General features: G+C 49.0%; 2 protein-coding genes across 4 annotated transcripts in view; one reads left to right on the top strand and one right to left on the bottom strand.

Annotated features, from left to right (window-relative positions):
- The window catches only part of si:dkey-122a22.2 (uncharacterized), a 23,460-nt gene extending 14,471 nt beyond the window's left edge, over positions 1–8,989 (top strand). For all 3 annotated transcript variants that reach the window (XM_062537746.1, XM_062537745.1, XM_062537744.1), the window contains exons 8-11: positions 3,563–3,701; positions 7,299–7,381; positions 7,873–7,969; positions 8,569–8,989. In XM_062537746.1, the coding sequence (XP_062393730.1) occupies positions 3,563–3,701; positions 7,299–7,381; positions 7,873–7,969; positions 8,569–8,736 (487 nt within the window). In that variant the 3' untranslated portion in view covers positions 8,737–8,989. The remainder of the gene's footprint in view (positions 1–3,562; positions 3,702–7,298; positions 7,382–7,872; positions 7,970–8,568) is intronic.
- Positions 8,990–9,282: 293 nt separating this feature from the next.
- The window catches only part of zfpm2a (zinc finger protein, FOG family member 2a), a 135,610-nt gene continuing 128,244 nt past the window's right edge, over positions 9,283–16,648 (bottom strand). The window contains exons 6-8 of the mRNA XM_062537743.1: positions 14,986–15,192; positions 13,534–13,764; positions 9,283–12,832 (exon numbers count right to left, since the gene is read on the bottom strand). Coding sequence (XP_062393727.1) covers positions 10,251–12,832; positions 13,534–13,764; positions 14,986–15,192 — 3,020 coding nt within the window. The 3' untranslated portion in view covers positions 9,283–10,250. The remainder of the gene's footprint in view (positions 12,833–13,533; positions 13,765–14,985; positions 15,193–16,648) is intronic.

Raw genomic sequence — 16,648 nt, 5'->3', positions numbered from 1 at the left:
CGACCCCCACCTCCCTCCTAATGAGCCGCTCATCCCGAGAAGCCCTTATCGTGCCCGGAGCGCTGGCATTCCGACAGTGGATTGAGCGGTGCTCCGAACAAAAGCAACAGCGCAGCGTCCATTCAGCCTGCACTAATCCAGATGGAAAAGTCAAAGAGCAGAAAGTCCACGGGCCCAAACTCATTTCGACACGCGCACTCATTTAGATATTTCCCTCGTTTTTTTTTTTTTTTTTTTTTTTTTAACAGCCCATGTAAAAAAAAGAAGAGAGGGAGGAGTAGAGGGGTAAGACAGAGAGTGGGAGAGAGAAAGAGGGAGAGAGAGGAGGAGAAGGAGGAATGGAAGAAAGGGAGAGATGGGGTGAGCAAGAGGAAGCTCTGAAAATGACCAGCATTGGTAATATTTTTTTTTTCTAGTTCGTTCTCTCTCTCTCTCTTTTTCTCTCACTCTGTCTCTCTCTCTTCATCTGCCCCCTGTGTTATCTGTTTAATTCATCCCGCCAATCTTGGCTGTCTTTTCCCTCGCTAAATTTTCCTTTGACACGCATGCCTTGCCGCGCATAATCCTTAGCCTCCGGCAGAATTAAAAATGGAGAAAGAGAAGAGCAGAATAGGACAGGTGGTGAGAGAGAGAGAGACCAGAGAGGGAGAGAGAGAGAGAGAGAGAGAGACCAGAGAGGGAGAGGGAGAGGGAGAGGGAGAGGGAGAGAGAGAGAGAGAGAGAGAGAGAGAGAGAGAGAGAGAGAGAGAGAGAGAAGAGAGAGAGAGAGAGAGAGAGAGAGAGAGAGAGAGAGAGTAGAGAGAGAGAGAGAGAGAGAGAGAGAGAGAGAGAGAGAGATGAGAGAGAGAGAGAGAGAGAGAGAGAGAGAGAGAAAAACCTTGAAATAAATGTCAATGCCACAGGACTGATTCAGGTTGGAAATCAGACTCAGTACAGCTTGATACACACTGGACACATACTTTTTTCTGCAGCGCATAGTGTGTGTGTGTGTGTGTGTGTGTGTTGGAGGGAGCGAGTGCAGCGTGTGTGGGGGGAGTGGGGGAAGTAGGGGTTGGACCGCTGACAGGTGAAAAGGTGTCAGGGACGAGCGGGTCCCCACACATAGGAAGAAGAAATTGGAGTGAGGAAATGAGTTTTTTTTTTTGCCAAGCAGGGCAGGGGCCTAGCGGGAGAAGATGAGTGTCAGAAATGTCAGTAACGTCAGTCTCCGTAAAAGTTTGATTTAAGTCTCCCCCCGCACCCCGCACCCCACAACCCACCCCACCCCACCTCTCCCCAACCTCTTTCGTGTGAGCACAGGGGGGAATGTCATGACCCGCACATGAGGGGGGTGGGGTGGGCTGGGGTGGTGGACCGTCTGATTTCCTCATAGAGCTCGGGGGCACAATTTTGTTGCAGTGGCACGGTGACTTATGAGGAAAGTTTCTCTCCTTCAAAGGGCCAGAGGAATAAAGTTCAGGGCCAAGCGCTAGAGAGAGAGAGAGAGAGAGATTCCTGCCAGTATTGATACCTTGTCATAAGCACTCTCTCTCTCTCTCTGGCCTCCCTTAATATTAGATGGAATCAAAAAAGCAAATCAATATCAGAGAGAGGAGCGACACCTTATTAAAAGATGCGTGTGTGTGTGTATGCGTGTGTGTGCCTGCCTGTGCCTGCTTGTGTGTGTGTGTGTGTGTGTGTGTGTGTGTGTGTGTGTGTGTGTGTGTGTGTGTGTGTGTGTGTGTGTGAGTGTGTGTGTGTGTGTGTGTGTGTGTGTGTGTGTGTGTGTGTGTGTGTGGTGTGTGTGTGCGTGTGCGAATGCGAGTGTGCGCGCGCTCTTGCACGTGTGTGTGTGTGCGTGCATATGTGTGTGTGTGGTTGTGTGTATGTGAGTGAATGAGTGTGCGCGCTCCTGCACATGTGTGTGTGTGTGTGTGTGTGTGTGTGGGGCCATCCTATTGATTTGGCTCTGTAGTCTGAGACCAGCCAATTCATAGCACCAGTGAACTGAAACCGATGGGGCCTCTTGAGTTACAAAAACCCCCTGCACCCCCTCAGCCCGACCCCCACCACCCCCCGACCCCCTAATTCCTCTCTAATGCTCAGCACGCTGCTTCTAGGCTCATTTTTTAGGCAAATGTCTTCCTGGTAAGGCTTTGGGGAGGAGGGTGGAGTTGGGGGGGGGAGGTCTTGGCTGAAAAGATGAACTGACGTGTACTGATCTGGACTCGCAGGGACAAAGTGAATGGGATGATACATTAGGCGTAACGAGGAGAGAAGACAAGAGAGCATCCCACCTGGGAGAGGTGGGGGTGTATGGGTGGGTTATCCCCTCTCAACCTTGGAGCAGAAGTCTCGAGGTCGTCCTTAGACAGTGCAGCGCTCCTCTTGTCTTTCAGCTGACAAAGAGGACAAGGCTGCACAAGTCTTTGTAAAGTTGACTGAAGTAGCCCAATTAGATATACACATGGAGAGGTTAAACAACTATGTTAGATATTGTTGATATGTCGTTTGTGTACCATTACCCTGAGTAGGCCGGAGATGATCTGTTAGTTTGAGATCCCCATGCCGTTAGTTGTGGAATAAGCCCTGGGCAGGTAAAAGGTCAGAGGGTCACCGTACCTCCTCCTCCATGATGATCTGGATCGAGGACAGAGATGTGGGGCTGAGGGGCATTTTCTGTTGCTGCCTGCCCCTGAAAACATGGCATCGCATGTGTGAACAGAACGTACATGAATGAAACTGCACTCTGCCTGCTACAGGAGTACTGAATAAGTGTTGAACTCATGCATATGCATTCATGGGAAGGTTGAGAGAAGAATAGGAGTATCAAGTCTTAAAATATATATTTTTGTTTCTGTATCCGGTATGAAAACAGTGCAGGTTTGTCTTGCAGTGGAACATTTATATGTATGTTTATGGTATTTCCCAGACATTTTAAAACCGTGTGTGATCCAGATTGCCATTAAATGGGTCAATACTGGAGACTTTCAGAAGCAACAGAACTGAATGAGTTAGAAGACCAGTTCTGTTTTTTTTTGTACCATTTCAAAAGCAGCCTTTTGTTTTGTTTTTGCCCTTTGATGTCTTGACTGTTGTTTCTTCACATCCTCCACTTCCTTATACCTGCAAGAGTAAATAATCTGCCATAGCCTAGCAACACAAATAGTTCTAAGTGGAGTAGAATTGCTGCCCTGCCCTATATTGCTCTGTTTGTTTACATCTTATTATACTGTACTGTATTATTTAATTATTCTTAAACGATTGATTGACACCGTTCAGTTTCAGGAAGCCTAAATGAGATTGGAGGTTAGCGACGAGCCCCTTTCACCTGATGAAGTGAATGCATTGTACAATCCATTTAAAATTGCAGGGGACAGCCAGTGGTTTATGCAGACAGGCTCAGCCTAGGCTGTCGAAGTGCATCGGCTCCTAAGTGCTCTTGTTTTCATTGTGAACATTATACCATTATATTACATTACAGGGTGTATCACAAGGACTACTGTATGCTGTTTTAAGGACTGGTGTTAGATAAGTGTCTATATTAAGTGTGTGTGTGTGTGTGTGTGTGTGTTGTGTGCAGGTACTCTCAGCTGGTGCCCTCGCTGCAGATGCTGCAGTTTGCGGCGGCGGCAGGCCTGAGTCGGGTGCTGATCATCCTGGGCCTGATGAAGCCGGCGCTGCACAACCAGCACGTCTCTGAGGAGATGCTGCAGAGACAGGTGGGACACTGCTAGGGGTCGACCCATATGCACTTCTATTGATATCAATATCAATATCAATATCTAATGGCTCTGAATGTCCGATAACCAATATTTAGGGGATAGGTGGGACAATGCTAGGGGTCGACCCATTGGCACTTCTATTGATATCAATATCAATATCTAACGGCTCTGAATGTCCGATAACCGATATTTAGGGGATAGGTTGGACTCTGCTAGGGGTTGACCGATATTCACTTTTTATTAATATCAATATCAATATCTAATGGCTCTGAATGTCCGATAACTGATATTTAGGGGATACAGTAGTTTGGTATTTTGAGCCAGTGTAAATCATCAGTCATTAGTATTAATCATTCCTTGTAAATCTTACTTGCTGCCATCTTGCTAGGAGAAGTACGTACGAGGCAGCACAAGCTACTGTCAATGGACACAAAACAAGAGTGTGGTGATCGACTTCAGAGACAAACTGAAGTATTTTGATAATCTCCATAGCATAGATGTGTGATTTTTTTTTTTTACCTGGTGAATCTGGCCCATAAGGCTAAGAAGCTGTGAATGCATATTCTGGTGTTGCTCACAACTGCACCAATTAACATTGTTTTGGTCCTTTATTCAGCAAGTCTATTGTGATATTTGTATTGTATTCATGTTTTTCTTGTTATGTCCAACACATTCACACATTTCTGGACTTTGGATATTTTTCTCTTATCTTGGTAATACCACACATAAAATGAAAAAGTCAAATATAAGAAAACATTGGTGAATCCCAGCAAAGAATGAGGACTGGCAAAATAAGAACAAATCCGAGATACAAACAAGAGAAACCCCTTTTGTTTCTTGCAATGAGTCTGCAAGGCTATAGGTCACGCTGTGCACTGTTGTAGCACCAGAACTGTACACTCAGAAGGAGACAGTTCAGACATGCTGGCCATGGAGTGAGAATTCCCCACTTTCAGTCCCCTGGAGATCAATTACAGGGATCGAGACAATTTTGTTCACTTGCTGTAGAGGGAGCGATCGAGAAGAACAAGTACAGACATCGCCCAGGCTATCAGTCCCATTACCTTGATCTAAAGCACAGTGCGGATGGCTGAAGGAACAGAAAAGGGTGTGTGTGTGTGTGTGTGTGTGTGTGTGTGTGTGTGTGTGTGTGTGTGTGTGTGTGTGTGTGTGTGTGTGTGTGTGTGTGTGTGTGTGTGTGTGTGTGTGTGTGTGTGTGTGTGTGTGTGTGTGTGTGTGTGTGTGTGTGTGTGTGTGTGTGTGTGTGTGTGTGTGTGTGTGTGTGTGGCGGTCCTCTCCTTATTTCAGGCCTCTTTGTGGCGTGACCACACGGTGGTGCTGCTGCGTGCGTAATGTCAGAGTGTAGTGAGACTAGCCGACTCAAAGGGAAGAAGAGCGCTCTGCTCCTGCTGGGTAATTAGGCTGTAAGCAGGCGAAGGACAAAATAAAACGCTTCTAAGCGAGCAGGCAACAGCGCGACATTCTACACACACATTCTCCCGGGAGGAAGAGTCCATGCCCGCGCGCGAGAGGCTCGGTCCTCATGCAGATCAGCTCTGCACTCGTTCGTCTTCACCCGTTCCTCTTCCACCTCTCCCCCTCTCCCCCTTACCCCTCTCCCCTCCGCCTTCTCTCCCGCCCCCCGCCCCCCCCATTTTCCTCTTCAGTCAACTTTTTTCTCAGAAGTCGCTCAGGTCTGGACCCCCAGACGCGCCGGCCCGTGGTCAGATAACTGCCCGCACCCGCCGCTCCAGTTCCACCCAATTTCACGCGCGTTAGCGGACCGGCCGGCGAATATGCAAATTGTCCGTTAGGGTTTTGTGCCGCTCCTTTGGCCTTCCGGAGACGAGCGGCTTCCCCATTTGCCACCCGAAATCACAGCCCCCCACCGCACCCTACCCCACTGCACCCCACCCTTCCCCACCCCACCCGCCACCATCACCTTGCAAAGGTGGGATGGATTGAAGTGAAATTGTTGTTGATTATTTATGGGTTGGGTTAATTATAATTAAGCTGACTGTTTGTCACCAGAGGGAGTGGAGATGGATAGTTTTTTTTTTCTGGTGGTGGTGTGTGTGTGTGTGTGTGGGGGGGGGGGGGGGGGGGTGAATTATTTAAAAAAAAAATATTTTTATATTTTTATTTCATTTCCTGGCTTCAGACTTGGCGTATAAATTCCAAAGTTATTTGAGGAAGCGTGTGTTTGCAATTAACCAGCTCATCAGCGTTCCTTGACGAGAGAGGCGGCTCATTGAGAAGACCGCGAAGCCAAAGTTTGAGTGGGGTGAAAGGTCATTTCAGTTGGCCACAAAAAAAGCCTGAAAACGCTCTATGCGCTAGTGAAGGACTTGATTGCGCACACATTGAGGTCTCGACTTGCCCAGTCACTAGTGGAGGAGAGTAAATGACACACACACACACACACACACACACACACACAGGGATTTCAGTGTGTGTGTGTGCGGCTGAGATGGGAGAAGAGGGTATAGTTGGTTGGATGGTTGGTTGTGGTGGTGGTGCTGGAGCTTAGGGAAGGGATGAGGGGAGAGAAAAAAAAGCAATCAACTGATGGCTAATGGCGACACAGGCCTTTTATGTAGATGAGAGGGGCTCCTGTCGCTTCTTTAATTCGGCCTGCTTTGGCAGCTGCGGGGGGGTTGCTCCTCACGAGGGCGGCCGCACCCCTTTAATTGACTCTGCTGTTAACACGACACAGTCAAGTGCCTGCGCTTTCATTGGGGTCTGGGGAGGGGCTGCTGGCTGGCTGGCTGGCACGAGTGTGTGTGTGTGTGTGTGTGTGTGTGTGTGTGGAGGAGTGGGGGGGTGGTATTGGACCACACAAGCTCAATACGTTCACTGTCTTGTCTTTATAATGACACATGGGTAACGTCTCACCATTCCATCCCAATGCTGACGATAGCGGCTGAACTTAAAAAAGAGACGAGGCCTTGCTTTTGCACTCTGTGTACTTAGCGGAGAGGGGAAACGGGCGAGAGGTAATTGTTTACTTAGATTAATTTACTCAAGGATGATGGTTCATGCTTCATGGCCCGTCATTTAAATGCAAGGAAAGTCGATTTTCTTTTCTGCTTGCCTGCTTTCTTCACCTCCTCTGATTCGTTTTTTTTTTGTGTGTGTGTGACGCACCGATGGGCTTTCTCAGCTAATGTTACTAACTGTGTATGAGGACCTTGTGATCAGACTATTGACAATCATGTTGCTAAGGCCATAATTATACACCGTTAGAAAAAAACAGAAGAATTAGTGAGAAATAAGAAAGACCATTTTTGTTGTATTCTCCATTCTCACCTTTACACTTAAACTGTAATACATCAGGGCATCACTTTTCTACAGTTCACATTGGTGTTTTGTCTCTGAGACAAGAAAGAAAGAGGGGGCTGCAGTTTGTAGCATGAAGGATAAAGATGGTATTGGATAAAGATTAGCAGCTTCATAGTGACGCACTACTGACTGACTCCTCACATCTCCCTGTCGGTCTCTTTCTTTGTCTCTCTCCTCCCAAACTCTCTCTCTCTCTCTTTCTCTCTCTCTCTCTCTCTCTCTCTCTCTCCATCTCTCCATCTACCTTATCAGAAGTACCTTTTGAGTAACCCTGCGCACCAGAGTGGTGCTGTCGATGAACACTTCTTCCTGAACGAGAGCGCTTCACAAGTCAGGTGAGCTGAGCCAGGTCACGTGACCACCACATGCCGCTCTGCCAGCACAGTGGCACAGCCCCCCGCTAGTGAAGGGGAGGTTTGTGTACGTGTGTGTGTGTGTGTGTGTGTGTGTGTGCTAACGGTCTTTGGTATTATATGCCCTCAATGGTGCCTTCCAGGCAGCGCTGCCTTCAAGGCACTACTCCCCTCAGTTTAGGGGTAGGATGAGGGTTGAGGGGGTTAAGGTTAGGAATAGGATAAAGGTAGTGCCTTTTAGGCTGTGCTGCCTGGAAGGTGCCGTTGGGGGCAAAAAACACCATTGAGCGTGTGCTAACCTGTGCTGCCTTTTAGGCTGTGCTGCCTGGAAGGTGCCGTTGGGGGCAAAAAACACCATTGAGCTGACATAGCATGGCATAGCCCCCCGGTAGTGTTTTCCTTTGATGGCTGCATGGCGGTGGTGTGGCAGACCCTTAGAGCTTGGCATGTCCTGACATCTTTGGTTCTCTCAGGGAGATCTCCAAGTTCAAGCCCCTCTCCTCCAAGACGTCGGTGAGCGTCATCACGGGGGACACCTATGACGAGCAGCTGCCTGCTCACCTCAACCAGGTGAGTGAGTCCCCTGTCTCATCCTCTCACTTCTCTCTTCATCCCTCTCTATTTATCTCTCCACTTTTTTTTCTCTTGTATTTCTTACCTCTGTGTGTCCCTGAGAGGTAAGTTTAGCTTTTATTTCTTGCCTGTGTTCTACGTAAGATCTCTTTTTGGATTTTCACCTACAACTGAAATAAGTCTCTCACTTTTCCCCCCACACACTTATTTGCAACTGTAATCTTCGAGCTTTCTTCTGATCGTCTTTCGTCATTCAACACTCATCGTCACCCTCATTGCATTGCTCTTTTGTCTTCACTCATTTTTTATCTGATCAAATCCATGTTCAGATAAGACAAGTTCAGATGGTACTTACTACTTATCATGGCAAAAATGAAGTTTTTATTTAAGTAACAAAGGGAAGAATGGTAGAAGCAGATTTAGCTGAAATTGTTTATACTCCATGTTTCTCACTGTGCCAATCATTCCCACCGCACTCTAATTGTGATTCTTCCCACCCAAACTTCCAAGTCCAAAATTCACCCCGGACCACCTGGTGTGGTGTGTGTGGTGTGTGTGTGGTGTGTGTGGTGTGTGTGGTGTGCTTTGTGTGGCAGGTGGTGGCGGAGCTTCAGAAGCGCTTTGTGGAGCAGTCCTACCCGCAGGCTTCACGCATCCACGTCCCCGGAGCCGACCGGCGCATGCTCTACACCCAGCCGGCCGCCGTCAGCAAACATCTGTGGACGCTGGTGTCACGCCAGCAGTCCAGAAAACTAAGCCAGTGAAGCGCTCGGCGATGGTGGGCCCGGGCCCTTCCCAAACCCAAGCCATGACCTATAGGTGTGGGCTGCCATGGAGGATGTGTTTGTGGACCAGAAACGGGTTCTGGGGAGGTAAACCACAGACGTCCTGGCTGTAAAGGGTACCTGCTTGTTTGAATTTGGAATGTGCAGCTTTGAGGCTTGCTTTCAGTGGTGGTGGATATGTAAATGTGAAATTCTTTCATATCTGTAAATAAACTTTTGCCATTTTATAGTCTGTGTGATTGAAGTGACTCATTTTTTTCCCGTCTTTATATTTATTATTCTAGTTCAGATTTGTGTTATGTGAACAAAAAAGAGGACAACAATCATGAGAACTTATCCTGAGGATTGAAGTTTAATTATGACACCACATCAAAATAAAAATTTCCAACAGTTCTGGAATTTAATTCCATCCATATACATGCATAGCAACAACGTATTTTTTAAGAAATATTTTTTTTCTCCCATAAGGACATTGGAATGATCATTTTACAGTACTATTCCCAACCCACCCACACCCCTCCTTCCCATTATGTTCGTCAACATCAATAAACGTACTTCTTTTACATTTTCTTTGTTTTTTTTTTCTTCACTCATTTTAGTGGGTAACAAATAATTTCTGCCAAGTCCCCTTTTATAATACTGCTTTCAGTAACGTTTTTCCTCATTTACAAAGTATTGCGTTGAGAGCACATCTTTAAAAAGGGAGACCAAAATGTTATCCGCAAACAGAAATACGAGTACTATACAAGAAAGAATGCTGCCATCGTCATGAAAACATCCACTTCGGAGTTGAAGAAAAGAGACAGGGACAAACAGTTACATACATATGCAAAGCTGCGTGTATATGCCAGAACATGAGATGTAGGGTGCCTGTGCCTGGTTATCCCCCGAAAACAGTGTTTTAAGGCTGAGAAGTCATGAATATCAAGCTGCAAATGACATTTAGGCATATACAAAAACGTTACAGCAAATAAGAATACACAAGTGCTTCTGAGAGCTATTTTGTGTCTAAAATGCAATTTTTTGTTTTTGTACTTTGTGTGACTATTGTCTCCTTGAACCTACATTACAGTGTAAACAATATGTGTGCTACACAAGAATGACTATACAATAACATTACAAACAACTCTGATATAAATTTCCTTTTTGAATTTAAATTAAGAGCACTACTTCTATTAATACTGATTGTAAAATAAATAAAGGTGAAAGTGGCACCAATATTACACTTGTCATTTTTTTCCATTTTTTTTCCTAACCAATGATTTGCATTAAGTCTTAAAATGATGACAGAAGAAGCTTCTCTTGATTGTCCACAAGCAGTGTATAAAACTGCATGATGTACTACTCCAGACACGACAGTGTACCCAAAAAAAGAGAAAATGCTGCGGGGGGGAAAAAGAGGAGAAGGAGGAACGAGGGAGCGAGGGAAGAAAGGAAGGAAGGAAGGACGGGTGGAGTCAGAGGGAAAGAAAGAGGGAGGGAGAGCAAGGGCCTCATTTCACATGTTCAGCGGCGTGTGACGAACAGTAGAACTTCTTGTGAGTGATAAAGTTTGACAGGTTATTGAACTGGATGTCACACAGGCGGCAGTACTTGCCGCTGCCTGTGTTCTGGGCCGAGCCGTTGAGGCCCTTGGTGACGGCCGGCGGCGGTGGTGGCGGCAGCGGTGCTGCTGCCGACTCCTCCGCCGAAGACTTAGCCCCGGGGGAGGTGTTCTCGGAGGCGTCGGCCGGGTTCTCCGCGCTCCACGTGGGGGAACCCGTGTGCCCGTCTGTGGCGTGGCCTGTGTGCTGGCTCTGGTTCTCCTGCTGCGGGGTCGAGGTGGCCGGGCGATCCTCTGACTTGTGTCCGCCGTTCACTATCACCATGCCCCGGCTGTTGGGCAGCAGAGGGAGTGCCTCTTTGCCCGGGTGTGGGCACCCGTTGGTGGAGGGCGGCAGCGGGGGTGCTGGCAGCTCCTTGCCCGCTTCGGGGGTGCCGTTCGCTGCAGACTGCTCCTGCTCGCTCGCCTCGCTCGGCGTCAGTAGGCCGCCACTCAGGAAGTCGCCAGGCTTCATCCCGAAGTAGGGCGGTGAGATTTGCTCACTGCCCTTCACCTTCTTTATTGCTCCGGGGTAAAGGCAGTGGGTCAGGAACATGTTCTTGCCCTCATCGCCGTTGGGCCCGAGGTGTTGGTCGGGGAAGGCCTTCAGCGCCGGCGCCGGGCCAAGGTGGTGGGTGGGATACAGGCTGCCGTTTGGCACCATCAGGTCCCCGCCGCCATTTTTCTCACACTTGACAGGGTTCTTGTCGTAGGCGTCCACGGGATTGACACCTTCGTTTTTTACTTCGGGGAACACGGGGGGAGGTTTGAGAGGCCCAATGTCGTGTTGCGACGCCGTCACAGGGCAAAAGTTCTGTTTGTGGGCCAGGTAGTTCTCCACCTTGTTGAAGCTGATCTTGCACACGGTACATTCATGGTAGTCCAAGAGTCTTTTGGGCGAGTTGCTCGACTTGTCAGGGAGTGGCGAGCACTTTTTGCTGAGATCGATTGGGGCATCCAGCTCGTGCGAATCAACAGTGTTGCACTTGGGCCCGAGGATGGACTTGCTGACGGTGAGCGAGGCCTCCAGGTGCTTGGGCACCATGCCGGGGAAGATGTCGCAGCGGGGGTGGAATCGATCTGCGAGGCTCTCCACGGCTTCCTGGGAGGTGCAGGGATTGCCCAGGGGAGGGACTCCCAAGAACCCCGGCTGGTGTGGCCCCATGGGGGGCCTCTGCTCCTGGTCCGGGAGGCACATCTCGTACATCTTCCTGCGCTTGCGCGTCCTCATGGTCCTCTGCATGGCGGGCACCTTGTTGCTGGACATGCGCTTCATGGGCGGGTCGTGGCGCGTGGCGCAGTAGTATTGCTTGTGCACCATGAAGGTCTCGTGGCGGCTGAAGGTGATGTTGCAGGCCTCGCACGTCGTTTTGTTGGGATCGTTGGGATCCACCTCGCCCAGACCCGTGCCAGGGCTCTTCACCTCCGGCTGTTTCCCGTTCAGACGTTCCTCCCCACCGCCAGTTGGCGTGGCAACCTTTTTCACCTGACCGGCGAGGTCCTTCTCGGGCCCTTTTCCCCCGGCATTAATCATGTCCAACACCGAGGAGTTGAGGACGGCTGATGGCAGGAGGTTGTTATCTGTCTCCGGGGGGTGGCATCCTGGGAGCATGCCCACGGCGCTGTGCCCGCTGTTTGGGCTCACCGAGTCCTGCACGGCCTTCTCTGTGATCCCCGAGAAGTCGGGCGACTTGGTCATGTGTTGCCAGCGGCTGTTGCAGTAGTGCTTCTTGTGGACCAGGTAGTTGTCCAGGTTGTTGAAGGTGATGTTGCACTCGAAGCAGGTGGCGCCCTTGGGCATGAGCGGGCTGTAGATGACCGGCGGGTAGCTGTTGCCCCCGTGGCGCAGGCGCCGATGGACCAGCTCGGACATCTTGGCCAGGATCTCCGACGCCTGCGGGACCACGGAGATGTCCTGCGAGAAGGCGAACTGGGACAGGAAGGGCCCCATGGGAAAGCTGGGGCCCATGCTGTGCTGCACGGGCGAGGAGGCCAGGCGGGGACTGGACGGCTCGGACTTGATGCGGGTGTAGGAGAAGCTGGCCTTGCTCACCGGATGCCCGTCGGGCTTCTGCATGGCCAGAGCCGGCTTCTTCTCGGGCCGCTCCAGCTCTCCGGCGTCCGGGCTGCCGTCTTTCCCCAGCGGCAGCGACGGCGGCACCACCCCGCCCTTGGGGCTCGGGAGGACCACGTCCTTCCTGCCGGACAGCTCCGCCCGGACCTGCTGCAGGGCGTCGTCTGCGGCGTTCCGCGGGGAGTGCTCGCTGCCGTCGTTGTCGCGCCGGAGCTTCCCCGAGTGCCCGTGCAAGTCCTGATGCTGCAGCAGCTCCCGGTGGTTCTGGAAGCTGATGTGGCAGTGATTGCATCGGAAGGCCGCCTGTGACAGGTGCGAGAGGATGTGGTGCTGGAATGTGAGCAGCGAATCCGCCGTGTAGCTGCAGATTGTGCATTTCAGGCTGGTGCCAGGGGGGAGAGTCTCCTCCATTTTGACGCCTGCGAAGAAGATAAAAAAAAACATAACAGGTTTTAGATCTGCACTCTTCCCTGCAGATCTCCCTCTCTCTCTCCCTCCCCGTCTCTCTCTCTCTCTCTCTCTCTCCCCACATATTAAGCACAGCTGCTACTGGGGCCTGCATTATAACACACTTATCACCCCCACAAACCCCCTGACACTGGACTAAAAATACATGATAAACTGTCAACAGCAGAGGCTGACAGGGAAATGAGTATATTTGCAGTGTGTGTGCGATTTGCTACACAACTGTAATCCAAATATGATCCCATCAAATACATGCACAAGATGCAATCTGTCGGTAGCCATCTGTCAATAAAATGCTGAGAGTCAGATATCACTGAATTCTGGAAAACTCATTTAAATGACTTCCCGTTGGGCCCTGAGAAAGAAGCAGTTGATAAATACTTCACTCTGCTCCTTACAGCCCAGGTGCACAAGTTCTCTACTTGGCAACTGAACCGTTTGACCTTGACAGTCTCATGCTCCATGAGCGGAAAATAAAAGATGGCAATTAAGCCCGGGACTTTAATCCCCCTCTCTGACTTCAGCCCTTTCATTCATTCATTTCCTCACATGGAAGTATTAGATAGAAATGTAATGAAAGTGGGTTTGATGACACTCCAGACTTGTAAACACTAGACTGCCTGCTGTCCCTTCACTGCGGCCATGGTACACTCACCGCTGTGTGTGCTTAAGTGCATCTCCAGGGCCCGGGGGCTGGTGAAGCTCTTGTTGCATTGTGGGAAGGGGCAGGTGCTGGGCGGCTGCTGCTGGTGGTGGTTGGTCTCGGTGTCCTCGGCCACGCTCTCTAGCTCCCTCAGGCGCCCGCTGCAGTAGTACATCAGGTGAGCCTGCAGGTTCCTCTCGCTCCGGAACCAGATGCCGCACGCCTTACAGGGGAAGATATCCTCTGGAGGAGGGGAGAGAAGACCATACACACCTGGTCAGGTAAACGCCACCATCTCTACACCGTTCTTCCTGCCTACAATGACACATTTTAGCAAGGCAAAGACATTTCTCCCCACTGTTGAGAAACCATCTCTACCCGTAGAATGACCTACTTGTCCAAGAGAAACCACCACACATAATCTGTTCCAAGGTCAGCCGCTCACATCAAGATCATTCCAAGGTCACAGCTAAATAGCAGTCAACACAGTAGGCTGACAAAAAACTGACATGGCTGTCTGTGTTACTGTTAATCTCCATCAAGGGCAAATAGACTAATATGACCACACACACTTACAGTTGCCTTCCTACTTGCCGAGCTGAATCTGCACATGACCCTTATTAAGTCAATTATCATATTTGCATGAGAGTTTAGTCTTTGTTCAAGGTTGGGAGTCAGTGTATGTTTGCAGTTTATGCCTGAAACTGAAGGTCGGCCTTTCTTATCCATGACACCTCACTCGGAGAGGTTAATCAGTCTGATTACACCTTCCCAGTTTGCCTACTGATTACGTTTAATCTAACTGCGCCGTGGTTAGTGAGAATGAGTTTGTAACCTTGGTGGTCTCAGCACACAGAAGTTGCACACTAACAAAACTGCATCCGAGTTGCTAGCCAAAATGCCACACAATATAGATAATATAGGCCACACTAACTATGCTTTGTTATTTGCTTTGCCCTAACTGTACAGTATATTTCAGACAGTACTGAACTGTAACACACTATAAACTTTTTACTGCCTTCAAATAGGTTTTAATGTTTATCTGTAAAACACCACTGTGTTTGAGTGAATAAAGTAGTTGTGGTGACTGTGACCAGATGTAGTTAGTATCTGGGTGTGTGTGTGTGTGTGTGTGTGTGTGTGTGTGTTTGTGTGTGTGTGCGTGTGTGTGCATATGTGTGTTTTGGTGAACATGCCTCACTTATCATGCCAGCATATGTGTTGTTACTGTTGACGATGGCAGTGGGCAGTATGAAGGCCATGCTTGGTGGCCTGGTGTGTGTGTGTGTGTGTGTGTGTGTGTGTGTGTGTGTGCTTGCTTGTGTGTGCGCGGACACAGGCGTGTGTGTACTTCCTGCTGACGATGGCATTGGGCAGTATGGAGGCCATGGTGGCCTGCTGTGAGTGTGAGTATGTGTGTGTGTGTGTGTGTGCGTGTGTGTGTGTGTGTGTGTGCGTACTTACTGTTGACGATGGCGGTGGGCAGTATGGAGGCCATGGCGGCCTGCTGGGGCAGCAGCTGGATGCTGTCGAGCAGCCTGGCTGGGTACATGCCCTCGCTCATGGACATGTGGCCGACCGCCTGCAGCCGCGAGTCAAAGTCCACCACGAACGCCACCATCTCCTCACCCTCCATCAGGTTCTTGGTGGTGGTGCACCATAGCTGACCGCCTGCAACACAAACACATACGACATACACGTTTAGTCTGGATGCTGAAGCCAATAAAGCTCTCTGCTGCAAGTACTACAGTATGTGATACCCAAGAGTGATTGAGGAAATCCCATTCAAAGTTCCCATCGAATCCCATTCAAAGTTCAAATATATCATCTTAATAATGACATATCAGAGAACAGATCTGAACTCCAAATACATTAAGTCTTTAGAGAGAATATACCTAGTGTGAGCTATCCTTGGGCTTAACATCAGTTTAATTGTTGCAAAACATGTTCAGCTGATTTCACTGTAAAAGGCAGGAGACTTGTATCTGTCAATCATCTCATGCCAGTGCACATCTTATCTGTGGCCTATCCTGGACAATCTGAGGAAGCCGAGGTCTTTTTCTTATTTTCTTTCCGACTGGGCAGCAGGGATTTCCTCTTGACGTGTTCGGTCTTACAGCCACCAGCCAAAACCACTGCCTGAGAAAACTAAGGCATCGGATTTGTTTATACTACTTTATTCTGACAGCGATACGGACGCCGATGGAATGGAACAGATATGGGGGAAGTGACCATGCACCCCGGGCGCAGGGGAATTCCACCATGCAGCAGTTCTCACTCTGCCTTGTGCCGTTTCTTATGTAGAACGTCTGTAGAACGTTTGTAGAACATTATTGTAAAACCGCAAGGGATTTTCTGTTTTGCTTTATGTTGATGGTTGACTTATTTAACGTTTTCTTATTGTACTTTTTTTCCAATTGTACCAGGCCACACCTGCCACGTACGTCCATCGCCTCATTAAATTGTTGAGTTTTGGATGAAACATTCTCCAGTGAAGTCTTCAGGACATATTTATTAAGTCAGTCAGGCACAGGGAGGGGGAGGGAGAGAGAAAGAGGGAAAGAGGGAAGAAAGAGGGGTGGAGGGAAGGTTTAAGCTCAGATAATATTTATCTCCGCACATGACAGGCTTTTCAGCGGCACTTCATTTTCCATTGAAGAGATTAAAGTTTTTAATATGACTATTTACAAAAATCTGGCTGCCAAGATAACAACAAACCATGATATGCCAGCGCTAAATGGCAGAATTAGGACATTGTTTCGGAGGGAAAGCTGGACAATTAATTAAACCACACTGTTAGCTCTCAAAGATGAGCAAACACAGCGACAGGGCGTCAGAATGAAAGAGGACCTGTGATTTGAGTCCAGCCGCGTTGGGTGGCTCAACGCTACCTCGAACGTCTGGCGAGAGAAAACCTTCCAGAATCCCCAGAAACCGGCCGCACGTGTTTACATTAGAATTACAAGTCAAAGGTTAATACTTTCTCATTCCTTCAGATGTTGCAGAATGGACTGGAAGCTAATTATACCTCTGGTGTGCACCACTGCGATTACTAAACAGTATATATCGAACAATACACAGCCAATTATCAACACAGGAAAATTCCATCAGAGCACTGTAGTCTAGC

This window comes from Sardina pilchardus, chromosome 6, assembly GCF_963854185.1.
Source record: "Sardina pilchardus chromosome 6, fSarPil1.1, whole genome shotgun sequence".
NCBI lineage: Eukaryota > Metazoa > Chordata > Actinopteri > Clupeiformes > Clupeidae > Sardina > Sardina pilchardus.
The sequence above is the reverse complement of the archived record's forward strand: the minus strand, read 5'-3'. Positions and strand labels throughout refer to the sequence as shown.